Source organism: Pelophylax lessonae (assembly GCF_965119305.1).
Source record: "Pelophylax lessonae genome assembly, chromosome: 3".
NCBI classification, from domain to species: domain Eukaryota; kingdom Metazoa; phylum Chordata; class Amphibia; order Anura; family Ranidae; genus Pelophylax; species Pelophylax lessonae.
Window position 1 is genome coordinate 647,780,468 of NC_138770.1, and position 27,119 is coordinate 647,807,586.

Below are 27,119 nucleotides of genomic sequence, written 5' to 3' on the forward strand. Positions count from 1 at the left end.
CGTAGGCAATCAAGCTCCAATGCATTGCACAGTGCTGTCAGTTTAAAACTGGGAGACATCTGAATGGAAGAAGAGAGAAACCTGCTGATTTCAGTGGTGTGCTGCTTTTCCTTCACCATCCAGTCACAGGTTGGGGCATATCCTGGTCCGACCAGTATTGCTGACTGCTGTGTAGACTGTAGGGAAATCACAGACCTGGCTGTGTTGTCAGGCAGGGGACTGACAGTAACCAAAATCTTTAATATACCTAAAAGATCTGCCTAATATTAGAATTTAAAACTCCAGGAAACCAAAATTCCTGAATTGTATAATTCTGTGAAAATAGGACAAAACATTATGAATACCTTTTTAGAATATAAAAATGATTGAAATTCACTGTTTCCCCTGGCTTCCAAACCAAATCACTTCTTTAGCGTTAGGCCTGGAATTTGGCTCTAAATGTGTTTTTGATGTTCTGTAATTAGTTACATTATGTGGAATAAAATAAAATACAAAGTAATATTTAAGTAATTTGGAATTAATGAATTATCAGCTCCTAACAGATTGGTAAAGCCGCCATTTATTTTATCACTGAAATTATCACATTGTTGGTAATAATCTTATTATGTATTTGTCCGGGAAAGCTTACATCGCACTGGAGCTGCATTGGCTGAGTTGGCTTCCAGTTTTAATCCATTATTTATGCATTTCTGGATTGCAAATAGTAATCAGCTAAACATCATTAACATATTAAAAGCTGCTTCTGTAAACCTGCATTCAGGAAGATTAATATGAAGCATCATGGCGGTGTGGTGTTACTAATTTAACAATGTGCTTGCAATATATAGGCAGCATTTACACTGCTCAAAGAAACGCACAGAATGCTCATGAGGTGCCAGTATTTAAAGCTCATTTCTGAGTAAGTAGGTTCCCCTTTCCCACCAATTGAGAGAGAGACCCATTTAATATATATATATATATATATTTTTTTTTTACATTTTCTCCAAAACAGAAAAAAATTACCTTGAAGTTGTTGTAAATCTCAGACATGAAATATGAATGTAGCGCCCTCTAGTGGTCTAGATGTAGATAGTTTTTTGTAAGCTGTAGTGTAGGTAAATTTGGTTGGCTAAGAGCCAGGTCTGGGTTAAATCTGGGTTAGGGCTGAGTAACTCAGGGAGGCTGGATGACTCAGCAAGCAGCATCTCTGGTGACTCCCCCTGCTTTCTGGATTCTTGGAGAAGCTTCCAGAAGTAGAGGGTGAAGTCTAGGATAAGCTGCTTAGAATATTGATGAGGGCCCCAGCAAATCTGCAGCAAAATGGCCTGGCGGGGGGGGCGGGCCACCTCATTAATATTCATAATTCATGCCAGCAGGGGCAGTCGGGTGCAAGATGGAGATGGAGTGCTGAGTCCTGCAACTGTGAGCAATTGCACGCGATTGTGGTGTGGTGGATCTGCATTTTGGGGGCTAAAACAGGTGATGCAGAGATGACATATCGCCTCCTCACAGTCTGTAAAATGCCCTCTGAAAAGCATTCCTCCTCAGATCACTTTTTAATAAATCAGAATGGAAAATATATCTTCCTTTGATTTCAGTAAACTACAGATCATTACTGTAGCACCCTCCTAGGTAGGGATCTAGGTAAAGCATAGTTATGGCCCTGTTCTGCTTATCGGGAGGGTCTGATCTGTTAGTTAGCCTGTCACATGTTCCCAGGTGTGATTCACTGGGTCTCAGGGAGTGTCCCCACTGCAGCCAATGAGGGAGCTCATTGGACAGTGGAGGAAACCAAGCCAGTGACACACTCTGTTTTATGTCAGTTCCAGTGTGAGGGCATTCTTGCAATGCATCCTGGGATTGCACATAAATAGGAGGGGAGCATGTGACATTGTGTCTTTGGGCGGGAAGCCTGGTCCCAGGAGAAGGGTGGTGGCTGCCTCTCCTCCGGTTGCTGAGGAAGGTGGTCCAGGCAGTCAGCCTAGGGACCAGGGAATGAGCTATGCTGTGGAGGATCCAAGTGGAGCTGTGGGGCAGGATTCTTCTGGAAAACCAGTGGTTGTGAGTACTCAAGATCTGCCCAGGGGTCTGCCTAAGAGAGGGGACCACTCTAGAGAGGTCAAGGGGATCAGAGAACCAGCTAACCCAGGATGTTACAGTAAAGGGGGTGCCAAGCTGTGAAGCCCTGAAGAATAGGGAGTAAAGAGGGCGCCAGGAAGGGCCCCGAAGTGTCTCAGCAGTACATTCTGCACTACAAGTCAGCTACCTCAGGAAAGAGTACCTTAGGGAGCTTAAAGGACTTTTCACAGTCAAAGAGGAAGCTAAAGTAAGCGGCATAGCCGTGACCAGTGTCAGTCAGCGTTAATCAGCGTCAATCAGCAATTCTGTATAGTCCCTGCCTAGTCTGTGCATAGTTCAGTTATTGGAGTATCCCACTCATCCCTTCTTCTATCCAAGTTCTCAATAAACCCTAAAAACCAAAGAAACTGGACTGGTTCTTGTCTGAGATAATCGCACTTGGAAACATGTTTAACCACTTAAGCCCCGGAAGATTTTACCCCCTTCCTGACCAGGGCCTATTTTGCGATTTGGCACTGCGTGACTTTAACGGACAATTGCGCGGTCGTGCGACGCTGTACCTAAACAAATTCGACGTCCTTTTTTTCCCACAAACAGAGATTTCTTTTGGTGGTATTTGATCCCCTGTGCGATTTTTTGATCATGCGCTATAAACAAAAAAAGAGCGACAATTTTGCAAAAATAACAATATTTTTCACATTTTTTTATATAAAATTCCCCAAAAAAAATGTAAAAATCAAAATTTTTTAACATTTTAGGCCAATTTGTTTTATGCTACATATGTTTGGTAAAAAAACCGCAAAAAGCGTATTTTGATTGGTTTGCGCAAAAGTTATCGTGTTTACTAACTAAGGGAAAGATTTTTGTAATTTTTGTTGTTTTTTTTAACGAGTAATGGCAGCGATCTGCGATTTTTTTTGGGGGGACTGCGACATTGCGGTGGACAGATCGGACCCTTGACTGACATTTTTGACACTTTTGGGGTTACCAGTGACATTACTGCAGTAATCAGTGCTATACATATGCACTGTTACTGTAATAATGACACTGGCAGTGAAGGGGTTAACTTTTTTTGAGAGGGAGGGGTTAAGTGTGTCCCTAGGGGCGTGATTCTAACTGTGATTGGATGTGGCTTGATGTGTAAGAACAGTGATCAACGATCCTACATAGCAGAACCGTGTGATCTCCATTCTTATACAGGGAAGAATGACAGGCGACTTTGTTTACACTAGCCGCCTGCCTTTCTCCCGGTGTAACGGACAATCGCGAGTGACCGGCGGACATCGGGTCCGCCGGGCACACGCGCGGGGGGGGGGGGTCCGTGACCGAGCGGGAGCGTGCCTTCGGGGGTGCGCGCTCGCTCCCTAGAGCCTCACAGGCTAGCGACGTAGTCCTACGTCACTTTGCCTGTGAGGGGCTGACCGCCGCAGTAAATAGTCGTGCGGTGGTCGGCAATGGTTAAATGTCCTACTGTTGCTAATGGTAACCCGGGGGAACCCACACTCAGCGGCTCCCATGGGAGTACTGCTACATTACTGATTAAAAACATAAAAAGTTAAGTCTGTCAGTAATGCTGATGTATTTCTTCAGACAAAAAAAAAATAAAAAAATCAATAACTGAAGTTTAATTGTCCAGAAAGCTTGTGAAAGTCAATCATTAGTTGGGGTGAAAGCTATTGCATATTTATGCAGGACAACATTAATAGACTATGAAAGGGCACAATGTCACCTCTGAGAACAGAAGAAAACTTTCTTCACTCCCAAGAATAGATTAGTTCTGCTCGAATGATTACAAGAAAGTCATGTTTTTTTTTTTCAGGTAAACTGTCATAGTTTGGGGGTCAACTTTTTCTATGAGTTTTACATTTTTGTAGACCTCCATCCAACACAGTGTAGGTTTCCTAATACAGGGAACAGCAACAGCTTTACTTTCAAAGACTCTCCGTCTGATTTTATCTTGGTGCAGTGCTATACTACAAGGCAGAAAGGGGTGAATAACTCATCCGTCTCATTCGGTTTTATGTGTAAATTTCAGCTTTAGCTGTTGAGCTCTGTGATTTTTTATTTTTTTTTGCAAAGTAGCTAAAGATAGCTTGGAAAATGCACGGAAATTAGTGTAGAGCTCCACCTGCTGACTTACAATGAGATTATAACAAATTCACATGAAATATTATATATTACCCAATTACAAAAGAGTTTCAATTTTTTCTTGAGCAATAAGAAGCAGGGTATTGCACATTTCTTAAAAAAGTGTCAGTTGTTTTGTATTATGTTAGGTGTTTAAATATACATAGTTACATAGTAGGTGAGGTTGAATAAAGACAATAGTCCATCCAGTTCAATCTGTGTAGGTGTGTGTGGCCGTAATCATCTTGCATACCCCTGAATGTTCTGATCCGTGAGATGTATGTCTAAGAGTCTTTTGAAAGCCACCATACTTCCCGCAGAAACCACCTCTTGTGGTAGAGAATTCCACAATCTTGTAGCCCTAACAGTAAAGAACCCCCCACGTTGCCTGAGGTTAAAACGCTTCTCCTCCAGACGCATTGTATGCCCTCGAGTCCTCGTGCAATCTTTCCGACTGAACAGCTTTTTTTCTATGCTGAGATCACCATTGAGATATTTATAAATTGCTATCATGTCCCCTCTCAGGCGTCTCTTCTCCAGGGAGAATAAATCAAGTGATTGCAGACGCTCTTCATAATTAAGGTCCTCCAATCCCCTAATTAGTTTAGTTGCCCTTCTCTGGACTCTTTCCAGCTCCAACACATCCCTCCTGAGGACCGGCGACCAGAACTGGACAGAATACTCCAGATGCGGTCATAACAGAGTTTTATAAAGAGGAAGGATTATAGTTTTATCTCTGGAATACATCCCTTTCTTTATGCTAATATTCTGCCGGCTTTGGCAGCTGCCGCTAGACATTGCATGCTATTGCTTAGTTTGTCCTCTACCAAGACTCCCAGATCTTTCTCCGTTTTTGATTCCCCCAAGGGTTCCCCCCCTAAAGTGTATTGTGCTTTTATGTTTTTAGTCCCCAAGTGCAAAACCTTACACTTCTCCACATTAAACCTCATTTGCCATGTCGTTGCCCACTCCGTTATTTTGTTCAGGTCATTCTGTAGGATATCTTCTTCATGCTGTGAAGTTATTGCCCTGGCCAATTTTGTGTCATCCGCAAAAACTGATACAGAACTACTGATCCCGTCCTCAATGCTGTTTATGAATAAATTGCTCATGGTTGGTCCCAGGACTGAGCCTTGGGGGACCTCACTTACCACCTCAGACCAGTCTGAGTATGCGCTATTTATTATACACTATATTACCAAAAGTGTTGGGACGCCTGCCTTAAACAGAGTCAGTCCGGCAGACGGACAGTGTGAAAGGGGCCTTAGTCTGTAGGGATCAGCAGACAGTTGGCCCACCCTTTGCAGCTTCAACTCTTCTGGGAAGGCTGTACACAATATTTAGGAGTTGTCTATGGGAATGTTTGACCATTCTTCCAGAAGCTCAATTGTGAGCTGAGGCACTGTTCTATCAGGTTGAGGTCAGGACTCTGTGCAGGCCAGTCAAGTTCCTCCACCCCAAACTTGCTCATCCATGTCTTTATGGACCTTGCTTGGTGCACTGGTCCAAATCATTTGGTGGAGGGGGGATTATGGTGTGGGGTTGTTTTTCAGGGGTTGGGCTTAGTTCCAGTGAAGGGAACTCTTAAGGCGTCAGCATACCAAGACATTTTGGACAATTTAATGCTCCCAAAATTGTGGTAACAGTCTGGGGATGGCCCCTTCCTGTTCCAACATGACTGCGCACCAGTGGACAAAGCAAGGTCCATAAAGACATGACATAAACCTGGTAGAACATTTTTGGGATGAATTAGAGCAGAGACTGCAAGCCAGGTCTTCTAATCCACATCAGTGCCTGACCTCACAAATGCAGTTCTGGAAGAATGGTCAAACATTCCCATAGACACACTCCTAAACCTTGTGGATAGCCTTCTCAGAAGAGCTGAAGCTGTTAAAGGGTGGGCCAACTCAATATTGAACCCTACAGACTAAGACTAGGATGTCATTAACCACTTCTGGACCACAACATTTCCCCCCTTAATGACCAGGCCATTTTTTGCGATTTGGCACTGCATTACTTTACCGGACAATTGCGCAGTCATGCGACACTGTACCTAAATAAATTTGATGTCCTTTTTTCCCACAAACAGAGCTTTCTTTTGGTGGTATTTGATCACCTGTGCGATTTTTATTTTTTGCGCTATAAACAAAAAAATAGTGACAATTCTGAAAAAAAAAAAAAAACAATATTTTTTACATTTTGCTATAGGATATTGACAAAAAAAAAAAAATTAAAAATCAAAATTTTTTAACATTTTAGGCCAATTTGTTTTCTGCTACATATTTTTGGTAAGAAAAAATCACAATAAGCGTATTTTGATTGGTTTTCGCAAAAGTTATCGCGTCTACCAACTACGGGAAAGATTTATGTCATTTTTATTGTTTTTTTTTTTTTACTAGTAATGACGGCTAGCTGTAATTTTTGTAATAATTAAATGTGAGCCTAGAGGAGTGATTCTAACTGTGGGGGGGGGGGGGGGGGGGCATGGCTTCTGAAATGACTACAGAGACATGTGTTCCTATATAGGGATCACACGGTCTCTATTATCATCCCGGGGAGAAGGACGGTCGGCTGTGTTTACAACAGCTGACCGTTCTTCTCTTTTAGCGGGGAACGATTTTATAACGGGGTGCCTCAAGATTGTACAGAATTTTAAAGGGCTCCTTAACTTAAAAAGGGTTGAAAAACACTGATCTAGACTTTGGAGAGATTGGGTGCCATAGTAGGTAAATATATTCAAAGTACCTTCGTCGTAAAGAATATGGAAAAAAGGTGTGTTGAGGCATTGATGGACTTTTATGGTCTAAAAACATCAGCAAAAAACATTGGCAAGAACATTTTTATGTCTATTTGCTCAGTGTAGATTATGTCTGCCCATGTCTGAGTACCACTGTCACAGGAATCCTGATCTGGGGACATCAGTATTATCAGTCCCCTCTTTCTTTGGGATCTATCCCTTATGTCTATTGATTCATCCAATTGGTAAAGATATATGACAACCAAGTCTTGATCCACAGTAATATCCTAGAAGATGTTTTATCTTCGGGTGTTGATTCACTGATACGTGACTGTTGTACCATCATTAATGCCGATTCCTTCAACCTCTTGGATCGAGATTATAAGATTAGGAATTGATAGGTCTTCCCTGTTGGGTGTGATTCCCACATTCACCGTGACAGGCGTGTTTCCCGATTCTCTGAGGGTGGTCCCGTTACGGCTCCTGAAGAAGCGGTGAAATTGTTTCCCGCGAAACATGTTGAGTGTCTGGCCTTCAAATGATGTCAACCATCGGATATGACTTTGAGGTCATCCTATGTAATAATCTACACTGAGCAAATAGACACAAAAATGTTCTTGCTGATGTTTTTAGAATTTAATATACCGTATTTATCGGCATATAACACACACTTTTTCCTCCTAAAAATGGAGGAAAAAGTAGCTGTGCGTGTTATACGTCAATATAAAAAAAAAATGCCCAGAAAGCAGCGCCGAGAGGTAGAAGGGGGCGGGCGGCGCCGAGGAGAAGGAAGGACGCGCCTCCTATGCCGACGTCTATCATAGGCGTCGGGACTTCCGATGAGAGCGCATCCTTCCTTCTCTTCGGCGCTGCTTTCTGGAGATTTTTAAAAGTGATGTGTATAGTGGCGCTGGCGAGGCTGCATGTATGGGCACTGGCAAAGGCTGCATGTAAGGGCACTGGCGATGGCGAGGCTGCAATTATGGGCACTGGCGAGGCTGCAATTATGGGCACTGGCGAAGGCTGCATGTATGGGCACTGGCGATGGCGAGGCTGCAATTATGGGCACTGGCGAAGGCTGCATGTATGGGCACTGGCGCTGGTGAGGCTGCAATTATGGGGACTGGCCCTGGCAAGGCTGCATGTATGGGCACAGCGCTGGCGAGGCTGCATGTATGGGCATTGGTGCTGGCCAGGCTGCAATTATGGGCACTGGCGCGGCTGCAATTATGGGCACTGGCGCTGGTGAGGCTGCATGTATGGGCACTGGCGCTGGTGAGGCTGCATGTATGGGTACTGCAGTGACGAGGCTGCATGTATGGGCACTGCACTGGCGAGGCTGCATTTAAGGACACTGCACTGATGAGGCTGCATTTGTGGGCACTGGTAAGACTACATTTAATTTTAAAAAAAATGTTCTGAGTTCAAAGCTGTTTATTTTAAATTTCAGCTTTTTTCCCCGAAATTTCTGCCCTAAAATTTAGGTGCGTGTTATACGCCGATAAATACGGTATTTTGGATAAAAACTTTTTTACAGAAAGCATATGTGTAAAGCTCTGATGTACCATGAAAGTTCATCCACGCCTCAACACACCTTTTTTCCACTGATCCAAACTTGCTCTGTAATATTGATGATGTTTTGCCACCAATCCAACCAGTTTTTTTCCAGTTCTATTAAGTGTCAAGAACATACTCTACATTTATAGCCACAATGGTGCCATGTAGTCTAGGATATGTTTTATTTCCAGACTTCATGACATCATAGGATTGGGTTAGGTAATTAGAACAGGGTGGTGTCACAAACTTCCACATCTTTCATCGTGTTCTTGGACTACCAGCATCTGCCTTAACGCATTCCATGGTGATTTGATTATGTTGACTGAGTTACACCTAGGGGATATATTTGATGGATATGTTCCTGTCCTGACTTTCATGGAGAAGCTGCTGAGATAAGTAGTGAAATGTTTTCAACAATACAGATCACATCCAGTTGATCAACTAACCGCTACTAGCTTTACTTGGATCTTCCAAACCATTATGACATCCCACTGATTATTGAGTAGGTTCCCCTTTTGCCACCAAAACAGCTCTGACCTGTTGAGACATGGACTGCAGTAGACAAAGCATCACACTGCCTCTGCCAGCTGCCTTCTTCCCATAGTGCATCCTGGTGCCACCTCTATCCCTGCATGCACCTGGCCATCCACATGATGTACTGTATAGACTTTACTATGGGAGTAAATGCTTTAACCACTTGCCGACCGCCGCAAGTACATATACTGCGGCGGTCAGTCCCTCACAGGCAAAGTGACGTATGGGTACGTCACTAGCCTGTAAGGCTCTGGGGAGCGAGCGTGCGACCGCGCGACCGCTGGAGGAACGCTCCCGCTCGGTCACTGACCCCCCCCGCGCGTGTGCCCGGCGGACCCGATGTCCGCCGGGCACTCGCAATCGTCCGTTAGAGCGGGAGAAAGGCAGGCGGCTGATGTAAACAAGCCGCCTGTCATTCTCCCCTGTGTAAGAACAGTGATCATACGGTTCTACTATGTAGGACCGTTGATCACTGTTCCTACACCTCAAGCCACAGCCAATCACAGTTAGAATCACGCCCCTAGGGACACACATAACCCCTCCCTCTCAAATAAAGTTAACTCCTTCACTGCCAGTGTCATTTTACAGTAACAGTGCATATGTATAGCACTGATTACTGTAGTAATGTCACTGGTAACCCCAAAAGTGTCAAACATGTCAGTCAAGGGTCCGATCTGTCTGCCGCAATGTCACAGTCCCGCAAAAAAAATCACAGATCGCCGCCATTACGCGTTAAAAAAAAAAACAACAAAAATGACAAAAATCTTTCCCGTAGTTAGTAAAACGCAATAACTTTTGCGCAAACCAATCAAAATACGCTTTTTGCTATTTTTTTTACCAATGATATGTAGTATAAAACAAATTGGGCTAAAATGTTAAAAAATTTTGATTTTTACATTTTTTGGGGGGGGGGGGGGGGGGCGGGGGGATTTCATATTAAAAAATGTGAAAAATATTGTTATTTTGCAAAATTGACGCTCTTTTTTTGTTTATAGCGCATGATCAAAAAATCGCACAGTTGATCAAATACCACCAAAAGAAAGCTCTGTTTTTGGGAAAAAAAGGATGTCAAATTAGTTTAGGTACAGCGTCACACGACCGCGCAATTGTCCGTTAAAATCACGCAGTGCCGAATCGCAAAATAGGCCCTGGTCAGGAAGGGGGTAAAATCTTCCGGGGCTTAAGTGGTTAAGTGAATCGGTATATAAAACCCATCAAGGCGTGGACTCCATTAGACCGCTCAAGGTATTCTGTGACAAACTAGCACCAAGCCGTCGGTTGCAGATCCGTTAAGTCCTGTATGTTGTGAAGTGAGGCCTCCATGGATCGGACTTGTTTTTCCAGCACAACTCACAAATGCTTGATTGGATTGAGATCTGGAGAATTTGGATGCCAAGCCAACACTAAAAGCTGCTTGTTGTGTTCCTCAACCCATTCATGAATTCATCAGACCAGGCCACCACCTTCCATTGCTCTGTGGTCCAGTTCTGATACTCACATGCCCAATGTAAGTGATTTGGACAGCATGGGAACCCTGACTGGTCTGCAGCTACACAGCATCATACACATTAAACTGCAATGCACTGCATGTTCTGACTCTTTTCTATCAGAACCAGCATTGACTTTTCAGCAATTTAAGCTCCAGTAGCTCTTCTTTTGGATTGGACAGCACAAGTCAACCTTCACTCCCCATGTGCATACATGAATCTTGGCTGCTCATGACCTTGTTGCTGGTTCAATGATTTTCCTTCCTTGGACCACTTTAGGTCCTGACCACTGCAGACCGGGAACATTCCACAAGAGTTGCAGTTTTGGAGTTGGTCTGACCCAGTCATCTAGCTAGCCATTAAAATTTGGCCCTTGTCAAAGTCTCTTGCCTATTTTTTCTGCTTTGAACAAATCAACGTCAGGGACATCACGTTCATTTACTGCCTAATAAATCCCACTCACTTTCAGGTGGCACTAATGAGAAAATGTTGTTAACTTTACCTGGCAGTGGTCATAATGTTATGGCTGATCGGTATAGAATGACCTAGGCAGATAAATCCTTTGCTGTCTTTGTGTTTGTACTTTACTGGGAATTGCTAGATGTAATGTTTTGGCTCTAGGAATGAGTTATACAAATATCAAAGTTCCTTGATGGGTTGTTGCCAATCTAGAGGAGTGGCTTTCCTGCATGCAGACTGCCCTAGGTACCACCCCCATGTGATGCGGTGTCTCCATGATTGGAAGAACTGAAATTAAAAGAATGAAAGTGGCGGGCCAGGGAGGGTTTTACTGGGTAGGAGAAGGCTAGATGATGCTGAACATCCTTCAGCCACGAAATGAAATGGGCTTTATATGACTTGCTTTAGCCTCTAAATCTGATCTAACAGAACATAATTTATTTCCGTTCAACCAGCGGATTGAATGAAAAATAATGATCTGAATCCTTACCACTGTGGTATTGTATTCTGACAGCGGAGAATAAATAAATCAGTATTTTAGGCTATAGCTGGCAGTGCTGATCAGGAAAAAGCCAACAGACTGGTTGGTTTGTAAATCAACTTCTGTACAACCAGCCTGCCTATACGTGGATCAAAATTTGGCTGGTCCCTGATGAGGTGGCCGAATTTCAATCCAAGTATGGCTGGCAGAATACGCACAATGAGATTCTCACAGTGTGCAGTGAAAACAGAGTAAGCAATTTCAGTATAGGAGAGGAGTCAATACAACTGTGCAAGCCTGAAAGGAAGGATGGAGTTCAGCTTTAAACTAATTTAGGTTCTTTATTATATTATTATTGTTATTATTATGTTTGTATTGGTAATACTACTAGCACTACTAATATGTATTATTTTTAATCTTATTATAATATTTATGAGCACTATTATTATTCTAAGCAATAGTAGTAGTATAAAAAAATAATTTTTTATCTACATTTTAAGACTTTTTATATGTGTTTTTTTGCATCACAATGTAATAGTGATGATGATGGAAATAATAATATTACTTATTATTTGCAATAGTAGTATTATAATAAAAATTATCATAAATTTTATAAACATTTCAAGACTTTTAAATGTGTTTTTTTGCATCACAATGTAATAATAGTGATGATGATGGATATAATTTTTTTTTTTATGGATGTAATAATATTACTTATTATTAGCAAAAGTAATATTATATTAAAAATTATCATAATTTTTATAAACATTTCAAGACTTTTAAATGTGGTTTTTGAATCACAATGTAATATTAATAGTGATGATGATGGGTATAATAATAATATTAATTGTATTATTATTTTTATTTTTTTTTGCAATAGTAGTATTATAATAAACATTTTCATACATTTTATATACATTTCAAGACTTTTAAATGTGGTTTTTGCATCACAATGTAATAATAATAGTGATGATGATGATGGATATAATAATATTACTTATTATTAGCAAAAGTAGTATTATAATAAAAATGATCATAATTTTTATATACATTTCAAGACCTTTAAATGTGGTTTTTGCATCACAATGTAATAATATTAGTGATGACGATGGATATAATAATATTACTTATTATTAGCAATAGTAATATTATAATAAAATTTATCATCATTTTTATAAAAATTTCAAGACTTTTAAATGTGGTTTTTGCATCACAATGTAATAATAAAAGTGATGATGATGAATATAATAATAATACTTATTATTATTAGCAATAGTAGTATTATAATAAAAATTATCATAATTTTTTTAACATTTCAAGACTTTTAAAAGTGTTTTTTACATCACAATGTATGAGAAATCTTTTTGGCGATATGGATATTATTTAAAGTTAGTGCTCTAATACACAAGGCAAGTCTTTTTGACTTCGGGCAGTAAAGCATTATTACTGAAGATATCAGTAAGCTCTGGAACCGCTCAGCGGAGGAAAATTTTTCTTTTATTACAGTCTGCTGTTCGTTGCCAAGGAAAAAAAAAAAAAGAATATCAGTGATAGTGGGATTTAATTACCCACAGTGTGTCAAAAAGATGTCAAGGGATTTCTAGTTATGAGTTTCACTGCTTCTTATTTCTCTCTGCCAAAACCATTTAAACTGGGTATTTTTTTTTTTTTTTTTTTATTATAAAGCAGTAAAATTAGAATAGTGTGTGATACACAGTGCAATAAAGTCTAAGGATTTCATTAACAAATAGCTGTGGTAACTTTTGAAATAATTTAATGAACACACAGCGGCTTAGGTCTGGTTTATTATATTAACTTGAATTAGGTAGTTAACGTGCTATCATAAAAAAGATCTCCAAGGTATACCTAGGAGGTTAGAAGGTTCTTCCACAGACTAATGAAAAAAGTTCAAGAAATCAAATAGGCTTATTAATTTTTGGGTTATTACACACTACCCTGTGCATATTATTGATCATTATGTATAATGTATCTCTTGTTTTATATAAAACCAGCATGGCTTATTATTTCCATGCAAGTCATTTAATTTGTTATTGAAATATACTGTATGGAAACCCAAGAATGAATGAAATTGTAATATATTGCAGCTTACCAGTCCTTTGGAGCTGCATTATGTTTTTTTTTTTTTTCTTGGCACAAACAAAAATAATACTCATTGATCTTGCAACTTCTCAAACAATGTTATTAGCTTTCTTCAAAGTGCAACAAAATTGCTCCCATCTCATGTCGCTGGGATGAGGAGGAGAGGAAGTGTTTGTAAGCCATTACAAGGCTGGTTCAGTGGTGACAACGCCCCTGAGGAGCACCTGGGTAGACCATGCTGTTCCTCAGGGGCGTTGTCACCACTGAACTAGAAATTTGTTACTGGCAGGTCCCTCGGTAAAAATAATAAAGACAACAAGCATGAAAAAAAGAAAAGTAATGCATGCACCACTTCTACCAGAGGAGGACTGGGCCAGGGGGGAAATTGCCCCCCGGGCCACTCTGATGCCCTGTAAAAAGGCTGCAACGTTTCCACCATAGACATGCCTAAAGGATTCCCGGTGAAGAGAAATAAAAAGTCCCCACCGCTGACCTACTGAGTGCGGGATGAAGACAAAGACAGATCGCAGCCCTCCACCCCAGCATGGATGGTGTAAACTGTGTCTGAGCAGAGGCCGGTTCCATGCCCCACTGGAGACTCTCCTCCTCCAGCCCTGACTGAGCTGTCCCAGCTCCCCCAACCGCCCCTGCTGGCCAGGTCAGGAAACCAGATTCAGCCTGTGAGTAGAGAGTACCCGGAGCAGAACTTCAGCCTGGAATGGGGGTCAGGAGGAGGCCAGGAAGAGAGAGAGTGGGAAAGTGGCCAAGTCGCTACACCATGGGCCTCTGGTTTGTACTTTCCCCCTGAGCTTAAAGTTGCCAGTCAGTCTCTGACATCTACAGACTGGTAAGCTGCAATATACACTGCTCAAAAAAATGTAAGGAACACTTTTAAAACACATCAGATCTCAATGGGGAAAAACATCATGCTGGATATCTATGCTGCTATGGACTGGGTAATCTGTTAGGAACGAAAGGATGCCACGTAGTTTGATGGAAATGAAAATGATCAACCTCTAGAGGGCTAAATTCAAAATCACCCTAAAAATCAAAGTGAAAAAATGATGCAGTAGGCTAGTCCATTTTGCTGAAATGTCATTGCAGCAACCTAAAATGGTACTCAGTAGTTTGGAAGGCCCCCACGTGCTTGTATGCATGCTTGACATTGTCGGGGTATGCTCCTAATGAGGTGAGGGAAGATGTCCTGGGGTATTTTCTCCCAGATCTGGACCAGGGCATCACTGAGCTCCAATACAGACTGAGGTTCAACCTGGCAGTGTCAGGTGGACCGAAACATAATGTCCCAGAGGTGTTCTATAGGATTTAGGTCAGGCGAACATAGGAGCTATTCAATTGTATCAATTCCTTCATCCTCCAGCAACTGGCTGCATACTCTCACCACATGAGATTGTTGTGCACTAGGAGAAATCCAGGACCCACTGCACCAGCGTAGGGTCTGACAATGGGTCCAAGGATTTCATCCCGACACCTAATGGCAGTCAGGGTGCCATTGTCTAGCCTGTAGAGGTCTGTGAATCCCTCTATGGATATGCCTTCCCAGACCATCACTGACCCACCACCAAACTGGTCATGCTGAACGATGTTACAGACAGCATAACATTCTCCACGGATTCTCCAGACCCTTTCATGTCTGTCACATTTGCTCAGAGTGAACCTGCTCTCATCTGTGAAATGCACAGGGCACCAGTCAATTCTGGTGTTCAATAGCAAATGCCAATCGAGCTCCACGGTGCCGGGCAGTGAGCACAGGGCCCACTAGAGGATGTTGGCCCCCAGGCCACCCTCATGAAGTCTTTTTCTGATTGTTTGGTCAGAAACATTCACACTAGCGGCCTGCTGGAGATCATTTTGTAGGGCTCTGGCAGTGCTCATCCTGTTCCTCCTTGCACAAAGGAGCTGCTGATGGGTTAAGGACCTTCTACAGCCCTGTCCAGCTCTCCTAGAATAACTGCCTGTCTCCTGGAATCTCCTCTATGCTCTTGGGACTGCACTGGGATACACAGCAAATCTTCTGGCAATGGCACATATTGATATACCATTCTACCATCCTAGAGGAGTTGGACTGCCTGTGCAACCTCTATAGGGTCCAGGTATCGCCTCATGCTGCCAGTAGTGACACTGACCCAGCCAAAATACAATGCTAGTGAAAAACAGTTTTCACTAGTTACAAAACCGGAAGTATCACCGCTACACTGGACCTCAATGCATTTCACCAGAAGGCATCATCAGGAAGTCGTAACGTCTGGCCCAGTGGAACACATGCTGCTCCGGAGTGTGAACGGCATTGATTGCACATAACCAGGCGATTTTAGTGGGTGCCGCTTAGAGGTACACACAAATGTGAGTTTTCAGTCTACATTTTTGTAACAGAATATTTTCAATAAAATGTATTGCATGATTATTTGCTATGTTTGTATTCTGGGAATCTCTACTGATGCTATTGAGCCTGACCTGACACTAAGGAAATCAATTTAAACCTGATAAGGCTAAGGAGACCTAGTGATATCTGGTATCTCTATCTGATAATTGTGGATTTAAGCTGGGCTAATCCTGGACTAAAAGAGCTCCATAAAAGCAGTGAGGGTCCTAGTAGCCCAAAACAATCTGGTGAGTGCCCCCCTTTTCTAAGGTGAGGAGCACTATTAAGGAGCACCGTTTAAGAAGAATACTGAGCACTTATATGCAATTGGTGTTTTTGAAGAAATGTGATTATGGACATTTTTCTGATATATTGTATTATACTTGATTAATGGAATGTTTTTGTTATAAACATAGCACTATTTTTATAGAATGCATGTATATGAACATGTTTTGAAATTTAAGGTTACATAGTTACATAGTAGGTGAGGTTGAATAAAGACAATAGTCCATCCAGTTCAACCTGTGTAGGTGTGCGTGGCTGTAATCATCTCTCATAACCCCTGAATGTTCTGATCCTTGAGATGCACGTCCAATAGTCTTTTGAAAGCCACCATACTACCCGCATAAACCATATCTTGTGGTAGAGAATTCCACAATCTTGTAGCCCTAACAGTAAAGAACCCCCCACGTTGCCTGAGGTTAAAACGCTTCTCCTCTAATTGCATTGTATGCCCCCGAGTCCTCATGCAATCCCTTCGAAGGTAGCACCTCAAATTTAATTCTCACACATGTTTTTGGCACATTCCAAAATTGATGGCAGCTGCACCAAAAATTTGAATTTAATACCATAGGAGGCGCCATTTTCTATTATTATTCATTAAAGAGTAACTTCGCTTTTGTGTGGACAAAAAAATTGCAAATTAAGAGAAATATGTCATTAAAAATTACCTTTCCTTTTCAATCTGCAGCCACTGCAATTCTGAAAATGCAATGCAATATGGCTCCCTGGAGCTGTTCTGTACGCAGAATGAATACTGACCATCCCCCAGAAACATCATTTCCTGCTTGTGTGATTGGCTCACCAATTTTCCCAGAAGTCTGCACTAAGATACAAGTCAGATTTCTGGCCTCCCTTGCAACAAAAATGTCATTTTTGGTGAGACAGCCCCAATAAAGGGTGGGCCAACTCAAAATTGAACCCTACAGACTAAGACTGGAAGGCCATTAATATTCATGTGCGTGTAAAGAAGGCGTTCCAATACTTTTGACAATATAGTATTTGTTTCATTTTCAAACAGACGAAGGTTTACTCTTAAAAAGGGAAATGTTTGGTATTGACCCCCTTGACTTACATTCAATGTGTAATCACAAAACTTGAACACGTTGTTCTGGTGAAGGATTCTGTGGAATGCTGCAGGTGGTTTGTACAGAGTCCAGTATGTAAGGAATTCTGTACATCTGCTTAAAGATCTGCTATCAGTTTTATCTGCCCCTTTCTGTGTTTTATTTGAAACTACTAACTGTTGACATTTTTTACAAATTAGTAATAGAAATTGTTTCTACTTTATCTCTTAAAGATAACATACTGTATGTTATCAGAGCTATTTCTTTGTTGTTTGTAAAACCCACATTTTTCATGTAAATCTCCAACAAAACTAACAATTCTTGATTTGCCCAAAGAAAGTAACATCTTACAGTTCCCTAATGAGCATTAGTGGGACCCAACGTCCTGATGAAGTCCTGATATTAGGAATGAAATGAGTTGACCCCCCCCCCCCCAAACAAACCCATACACTCATTACATTAGAATTTTGTGTCTGTAACTGTTGGTGTGCGGTATCCTCCCCCTACATCATGTATGTTTCTTTGGGAAGTCACCTCTGTAAGGATCCATAAGAACAGAAACAGGGGAAATACATATTTTCCATACAAAGAACTTTGAATGTGCTCCAAAAATATGTGTTATGCAAATGACAGGAACTTCTCAGTGGGTGATGAAATTAGGAGGGGATCCTTGTCTTCATATGGATGGGATCCATGCCAAAACTAATCTTGAGGAATCCCTCATACATACTGTAGACCAGTGTTTCTCAACCTTTATCAGTCAAGGCAACCTTTAAAAACCGTGGACATTCTCGAGACACCCTTTAAAAATTATGGACGGTCTCAAGGCACCCCATTCTAAAATGTAAAAGCTGTTCTAAAAGTTTTACATAATGCAGCAACATTCATAAGTCCAAGTAGGACACCCAATGTTAGAAGTGATTTTTTCTTCCAAAGCAAATATATTTTTGCAAATCCTTTTTTTTCTTTTCTCCCTCAGTTTTCTCCATCACTCAACAAATGTGACCCCCAACGCTGATAGAGAGGGGCAAGGGAGGGTCAAACAAGGATGCTGTGCAAGTTACTGATATCCTCCTTATCAACTTATCTACAAACTATGATATATACAGTATACTGGAATTTTTTTTATCTACTAGTAATGGTGGCAATCAGCAGGACTGCGATATTGCAGTGGGAAATCTGACACTAACTGACACATTTGACACTTTGTGGGAACAAGTAACACTAATGCAGTGATTAATGCTAAAAATTCAGTATACACTGCCGCTGTACTAATTAAACTGGCTGGGAAGGGGTTAAACATCTAGGGCGGCGAAAGGGTTAAATGTGTGCCTAACAAGTGTTTTTGTATTTACTATATGGTGCATTTACTAGGAAATGTGATGGATGTTATTCCCTGCATAAAATCCAGTATGTCCCCACTGACAGGACAGAGGTCTGTACCAGTGGCGGCTGGTGCTCAAAATTTTTTTTGGGGGGGGGGGGGGCGCAAACAGAAAAAATCTAATAGGCATTGTTTTGCGGCAAAAAAACGTGGCAAACATTTGCATGACATTGAGGTCACAAAAGTGTGAAAGGGGCCTTCAGTAATCAAAGTATAGTGTGCCCCCTTTCAATGCAGAGTTACCACAGCATGCCACCATCAATGCAGAGTTACCACAGCATGCCACCATCAATGCATAGTTACCACAGCATGCATGCCATCATCAATGCAGAGTTACCACAGCATGCATGCCACCATCAATGCACAGTTACCACAGCATGCATGCCACCATCAATGCACAGTTACCACAGCATGCATGCCACCATCAATGCAGAGTTACCACAGCATGCCACCATCAATGCAGAGTTACCACAGAATGCATGCCACTATCAATGCAGAGTTACCAAAGCATGCCACCATCAATGCAGAGTTACCACAGCATGCCCTCATCAATGCAGAGTTACCACAGCATGCCACCATCAATGCAGAGTTACCACAGCATGCATGCCACCATCAATGCAGAGTTACCACAGCATGCATGCCACCATCAATGCAGAGTTACCACAGCATGCCACCATCAATGCAGAGTTACCACAGCATGCATGCCACCATCAATGCAGAGTTACCACAGCATGCCACCATCAATACAGTGACCAGCGTGCGTGCCCCCTTCAATGCAGTGTGGGCCCCCCCAGACCAGTGCACTTACCTGGAGCCCTGGAGCAGCCCAGCGGCGACGGCTTCTGTCTTTTGTTTCGACGGGCGGCTTCTTCTCACTCGGCGACGGCTTCTGTCTCCTGTCCCGGCGGGAGGCTTCGCCTCACTCGGCGACGGCTTCGGCGGGCGGCTTCTTCTCACTCCGGCGGCGGAGTCCTCGAGTCCTCCCCCTGACCCCTCCTCGGCCAATGGCATGGGGTTTGCCATGCGGCCAATCAGGAAGCCGGTATTAGACCGGCTTTCTGATTGGCCAGGAGGAGGATCGGTGTGACAATTTTCATTCGCTATTGTCACACAATGGGTGGGCTCCGGGCGCACTGCTCTGCGCCCCAGGTCCACCCTTTGCATCACCCTATTATAGCCTCTGGCTCTAATCAGGTGATTGAAAAAAAAAACCCATTGAGATCCATGCGTCTGGTGCCCCTGCATGCAGATTAGGGGGCCGGACGCATTGGAAGGGGGGGCGGCGCCCCTGCGCCCTCAATAGACCGGCCGCCACTGGTCTGTACATTACAGCCCCTAAACTTGAGTTTAGGAGCTTTTGGCATTTTTTTGCCAAAGCTCCTAAACTCAACTCCATGAAAGCCAATGTATCCATGTACACATAGGCTTTTACCAGAGTTTAGAAGCTGCTGCGGTTAGGAAAGCTTAAATTTCCCTCAACCACCCTCTCCTGAACGCAGAAGAATCACATTCAGGATAGGAAAGTTTTGACCGCTGGCTGCGGGAAAACACAAATAGTGGCAAAACTGCAACTTTGCCATGTTTTGCATTTTCCCGTGCCCGGCGGTCAAAGTAGGCAGTGTGTACATGAAGCCTAACATAGGCAGAGCTCTGTTCTGTCTTTCTCCTTGCCAATCATCCATTGGCCGGCACCCGCTAATCAGCTTGTGCTGTGACTAATCACAGCAAAAGCGGCACGCCCCCTACCCGGAAGACGTGATTAGGCACAGGAGAGCTACTTTAACGGCAATATGTGGTCAGCAAATGGTTAATTCATGGAGCTCTATGAACTCTATGAACTTGAGATATAGAATAAATAGATCCATATAATCTTGGACATTTGGGGCTGTATATGTGAACAGGGTCAATGATCCCTTTCTTGTGCCATAAATATACTTTGATTTGCCACATCTTTGGACTTGAAGTTTTTAATAGATCTATAGCCAATGCAAACATGTTGTCATATCTATGGATTAACTACAGTATATTTACTTTCACCAATGGAAGAACTTTTTTTTTATTTTTGCTTAAACACTTAACGCCGCCAGAGGCTCGCTCCCGCTGTATTCAGTCACAGCGGGAGTCGGGCCAGGGGAGGAGCGGCGGTGATCACCGCTGCTCTTCCCCGATCGTTGGGGATCTAGTGTGGAGATCCGCCTGCTTGTGTAAACAGAGCGGGCGGATCTCCTAAGTGACAGGCAGGGTCAGATTGCAGGGTTCAGCATAGCTGAACATCCGATCTGTGCCTGTGTCACATAGTCCCCTCCCCCCACACACGTTAGTAAGCACCAGGCATACATTAACCCCTTGATCACCAATAAAAATTAACCCCTTCCCTGCCAGTGTCATTTTTACAGTAACAGTGCATATTTATAGCACTGATTACTGCAGTAATGTCAGTGGTACCCCCAAAAGTGTCAAAAATGTCAGTCAAGGGTCCGATCTGTCCGCCGCAATCTCGCAGTCCAGTTAAAGTAGAAAAATATTGTTATTTTTTCAAAATTGTCGAACTTTTTTATTAATATTGCAAAAAATGAAAAGCGCGTAGGTGATCAAATACCACCAAGAGAAGAAAGCTCTGTTTGTGGGGAAAAAAGGACGTAAATTTTGTTTGGGTACGGCGTTGCATGACCGCGCAATTGTCAGTTAAAGTCGCACAGTGCCGAAACGCAAAAAGTGGTCCGGACGTAAGACAGCAAAATCCTCCGGTGGTAAAGTGGTTAACCTGTTTTTAGGAGATTGCCTTTGAGTATAACATGTTCTTTCCCTTTCTCATAGGGACTACAGTGTTAGGATGACATTTGTTTGTTTATTACCTTGTATTGAATATTACTAGTATAAGCTGCATTTAGGATGAGGCCCTAGGGATAGTACTTAGGTGTACTCAGGGCTTTTTTTCTCAGAGAATAGCTGCAGATAATCCCCCCTTCTCTGCCCCATGCCCACCTCCTAGCAATGTCCATTGGTTACACCCCCTACCCACCTCCCCTTTTATAGAATACATAGAATACACAGAATAAGTAGTTTGTATGGAATTTGCCAATGAAAGGCATTAAAACAGGTCCTCTGCAGCCAGCAAGATTAGATCCCCCAGCAAATATAGATCAAACCCAACAGCAATAGTTCTGCCCAGCAAAAATAGATCCCCCCAGAAACAATAGATCCCTCCAGCCACAATAGAGCCCCCGCCCAGTAACACTAGACCCCCATAACAAAGTACCACCTCAATACTTAAGATCCACCCCAGCAACAATATACCTCAACAGCAAAAATAGATCTCCCAGAAGCCAGCATTAATAGACCCTTCCCTCAACAGTAGATCTCTCAGATCAACAACTGCCCCCCCAGCAACATAAAATCCCCCCGAGCAACAATAGATTCCATTTGCTTGCAGCAATAGACCTCCCCAGCATCCCTTGCATCAAGTGCTTGAGGTACTGGAACTGCGTTCCCTCATCTTCCTGCTGAAAAAAAAGCCCTGGGTGTGCTGATTCCTTGCTATTGTTTTGATCCCGCAAAGTTTGATGAGGTTAGGAATACCCATTCACTTTTGTAATTTTTTTACTGTAAACAAAGTTTTCCATCCCCCTATTAATTGAATTACATACCTCTGAGCTTTCTACCAAAACCCCAAAAATCATAATTACTCCTATGTCACATGGTAAATACTGGGCCCCATATACTGCTGAAAATACTGTAAGCTTTGAATGCTCATGCTCCATGTATGCTGTGGATTTCAAACAACCAAACTCACACAACTGGCTGTTTTACCTTCACCTTAGGGTGGGTAGGACATATTATTAAAGGAACTCTACTAAGATAAATGAACAATAACTTGGGTATTGATGAACAAGAGGACATGCTACTTAATTTGATGAATGGACTGAAATACCAGTAAGTCCTGAGGATATAAAACAAGCTTACAATCTATAGACGGGCTTCCTGCTGTCCCTTGTTCTCTGAATACCTAAAGCCAATTTTTTGTTTTGAATAAATTGGGAAAGTGTTGAAACCCTTGCAAGATTTTTATTGCCGTTTGTGTCCATGCTGGGAAGATTCAGCCTTTAAAAATGTTATAGATGGGCTAGTTAAATTAGCTGCTAATGTCAACTTTCTCTATGGGGTACCCATACTCTATTTTTAAACCTTTTATCTTTCTTGAGCCAACATCACTCCAGTCCAACTGTCAGCATTGTATTGAGCTTTGATGAAGGCGTCTTTCAAAGCCACGAAGCGTGATGGTTTGTTTCTTGCAGTTATTATGTGATGAAATAAATTTATTTTGACATTCAACCAGTGTTCCTTCTTTAAATTTACTAAAATGTTACAGTTGTCAGTAGACCAGCTGGTGAGGGAAAATCTTCCAATGGAGGACAATTGCTCAGATGGCAACTGTCTAACTTTCATTACAACCTGTTGTGTCTCTGGGGCTTGAAGTGAAGGGGAAACTCCCCAATGGGACAGCAACAAAAAAAAAAAACTGAAATAAAAAAACTGACTGTGGCTGTATCATTCCCTACTCTATCCAAAATTAAAATATGTATACTTTGAGTTTTAGAATATACAGTTCAGAAACTGGCTATATAGTGAACCTTGATACTTACTCTTTCATTCTCATGTCAGTAAAAGCACAACAATGACTGGGATAGGTTAGCCGAGCCTCCAACAGGTTAGCAAGCTTGTCAAGAGCAGGTAACTTCTTCAGATAATATGATCTTTCCGCAACTAAGACCTGGATAAATTCCAGTCCATGGACAGGGAGATGCTCTAAGGCTGTTGATGATATGTCTCTAAAAGGTAAAAAGAAGATCACCCCGTGCATTATTCTTGGAAGAATTGGAAGAAAAACGTATCAACACTTTCATGTATACAGTGCCTTGCGAAAGTATTCGGCCCCCTTGAACTTTGCGACCTTTTGCCACATTTCAGGCTTCAAACATAAAGATATAAAACTGTAAATTTTTGTGAAGAATCAACAACAAGTGGGACACAATCATGAAGTGGAATGGAATTTATTGGATATTTCAAACTTTTTTAACAAATAAAAAAAACTGAAAAATCGGGCGTGCAAAATTATTCAGCCCCCTTAAGTTAATACTTTGTAGTGCCACCTTTTGCTGCGATTACAGCTGTAAGTTGCTTGGGGTATGTCTCTATCAGTTTTGCACATCGAGAGACTGAAATTTTTGCCCATTCCTCCTTGCTAAACAGCTCGAGCTCAGTGAGGTTGGATGGGGAGCGTTTGTGAACAGCAGTTTTCAGTTCTTTCCACAGATTCTCGATTGGATTCAGGTCTGGACTTTGACTTGCCCATTCTAACACCTGGATATGTTTATTTGTCAACCATTCCATTGTAGATTTTGCTTTATGTTTTGGATCATTGTCTTGTTGGAAGACAAATCTCCGTCCCAGTCTTAGGTCTTTTGCAGACTCCATCAGGTTTTCTTCCAGAATGGTCCTGTATTTGGCTCCATCCATCTTCCCATCAATTTTAACCATCTTCCCTGTCCCTGCAGAAGAAAAGCAGGCCCAAACCATGATGCTGCCCCCACCATGTTTGACAGTGGGGATGGTGTGTTCAGGGTGATGAGCTGTGTTGCTTTTACGCCAAACATAACGTTTTGCATTGTTGCCAAAAAGTTTGATTTTGGTTTCATCTGACCAGAGCACCTTCTTCCACATGTTTGGTGTGTCTCCCACGTGGCTTGTGGCAAACTTTAAACAACACTTTTTATGGATATCTTTAAGAAATGGCTTTCTTCTTGCCACTCTTCCATAAAGGCCAGATTTGTGCAGTATACGACTGATTGTTGTCCTATGGACAGAGTCTCCCACCTCAGCTGTAGATCTCTGCAGTTCATCCAGAGTGATCATGGGCCTCTTGGCTGCATCTCTGATCAGTCTTCTCCTTGTATGAGCTGAAAGTTTAGATGGACGACCAGGTCTACGTAGATTTGCAGTGGTCTGATACTCCTTCCATTTCAATATTATCACTTGCACAGTGCTCCTTGGGATGTTTAAAGCTTGGGAAATCTTTTTGTATCCAAATTCGGCTTTAAACTTCTCCACAACAGTATCTCGAACCTGCCTGGTGTGTTCCTTGTTCTTTATGATGCTCTCTGCGCTTTAAACGGACCTCTGAGACTATCACAGTGCAGGTGCATTTATATGGAGACTTGATTACACACAGGTGGATTCTATTTATCATCATTAGTCATTTAGGTCAACATTGGATCATTCAGAGATCCTCACTGAACTTCTGAGAGAGTTTGCTGCACTGAAAGTAAAGGGGCTGAATAATTTTGCACGCCCAATTTTTCAGTTTTTTATTTGTTACCAAAGTTTGAAATATCCAATACATTTCATTCCACTTCATGATTGTGTCCCACTTGTTGTTGATTCTTCACAAAAAAAAATACAGTTTTATATCTTTATGTTTGAAACCTGAAATGTGGCAAAAGGTTGCAAAGTTCAAGGGGGCCAAATACTTTCGCAAGGCACCGTATATCAAGAATTACAATTACTGACATTCATAGTTCATAAATCAAAGGTTGGAGACCCTTGCCCTAAACACTGAATACTGTAAATTGTAAAATAAATAAATAAATAAATACATGCTGAAATGAGAAGGCCACTAAATCTTTCAACTCTGATTTATCTTCCATCCATAGATGTACATTTGAATAAAGATGAAGCATAATTCTGGATTAGTTCATATTGATTTACTTCTAGAGGTTAATCATATCAGTAGAGGTGATCTATTTTTCAAAATATGCCCCCCTCCCGGATGTGTGATCAAAATTGAAAAAACATTTATTTGTGCATAAAGGATTCTTTTTCCCTTGCTTGAAAGACAATGGATGGAAGTTAATTACCTTTTAGAAATCTAGCTTTGATCATTGACTAAGAAATTGGGCATGAATGGAGACATAACTAGATCTGTGGCATTCAGGCTGCCCAGAACTCACAGTGAACATTTTTATAGCTGAGAACTACAAACCCGATTCCAAAAAAGTTGGGACACTTTACAAATTGTGAATAAAAACAGAATGCAATGATGTGGAATTTTCAAATTTCAATATTTTATTCAGAATACAACATAGATGACGTAGCAAATGTTTAAATTGAGAAAATGTATTGTTTTAAGGGAAACATAAGTTGATTTTAAATTTCATGGCATCAACACATCTCAAAAAAGTTGGGACAATGACATGTTTACCACTGTGTGGCATCCCCCCTTCTTTTTAAAACAGTCTGCAAACGTCTGGGGACTGAGGAGACAAGTTGCTCAAGTTTAGGAATATGAATGTTGTCCCATTCTTGTCTAATACAGGCTTCTAGTTGCTTAACTGTCTTAGGTCTTCTTTGTCACATCTTCCTCTTTATGATGCGCCAAATGTTTTCTATGGGTGAAAGATCTGGACTGCAGGCTGGCCATTTCAGTGCCCGGATCCTTCTTCTATGCAGCCATGATGTTGTAATTGATGCAGTATGTGGTCTGGCATTGTCATGTTGGAAAATGCAAGGTCTTCCCTGAAAGAGACGACGTCTGGATGGGAGCATATGTTGTTCTAGAACTTGGAAATACCTTTCAGCATTGATGGTGCCTTTCCAGATGTGTAAGCTGCCCATGCCACACGCACTCATGCCACCCCATACCATCAGAGATGCAGGCTTATGAACTGAGCGCTGATAACAACTTGGGTTGTCCTTGTGCTCTTTAGTCCGGATGACATGGCGTCCCAGTTTTCCAAAAAGAACTTCAAATTTTGATTTCTCTGACCACAGAACATTTTTCCACTTTGCCACAGTCCATTTTAAATGAGCCTTGGCCCAGAGAAAATGCCTGCGCTTCTGGATCATGTTTAGATATGGATTCTTTTTTTGGTCTATAAAGTTTTATCCGGCAACGGTGAATGGCACGGTGGATTGTGTTCACCGACAATGTTTTCTGGAAGTATTCCTGAGCCCATGTTGTGATTTCCATTACAGTAGCATTCCTGTATGTGCAGTGCCGTCTAAGGGCCCGAAGATTACGGGCATCCAGTATGGTTTTCCGGCCTTGATCCTTACTATATACAGAGATTGTTCCAGATTCTCTGACTCTTTGGATGATATCATGCACTGTAGATGATGATAACTTCAAACTCCTTTCTGATATTGCGCCATTATTTTTTGCCGCAGCATTGGGGGAATTGGTGATCCTCTGCCCATCTTGATTTCTGAGAGACACTGCCACTCTGAGAGGCTCTTTTTATACCCAATAATTTTGCCAATTGACCGAATAAGTTGCAAATTGGTCCTTCAGCTGTTCCTTATATGTACATTTAACTTTTCCGGCCTCTTATTGCTACCTGTCCCAACTTTTTTGGAATGCTTAGCTCTCATGAAATCCAAAATGAGCCAATATTTGGCATGACATTTCAAAAT

General features: G+C 41.9%; 1 protein-coding gene across 1 annotated transcript in view; it reads right to left on the reverse strand.

Moving 5' to 3' along the window:
• The window catches only part of LHCGR (luteinizing hormone/choriogonadotropin receptor), a 274,724-nt gene that overhangs the window by 21,051 nt on the left and 226,554 nt on the right, over positions 1–27,119 (reverse strand). Inside the window, exon 9 of the mRNA XM_082252351.1 lies at positions 23,294–23,479. Within this exon, the coding sequence (XP_082108477.1) occupies positions 23,294–23,479 (186 nt within the window). The remainder of the gene's footprint in view (positions 1–23,293; positions 23,480–27,119) is intronic.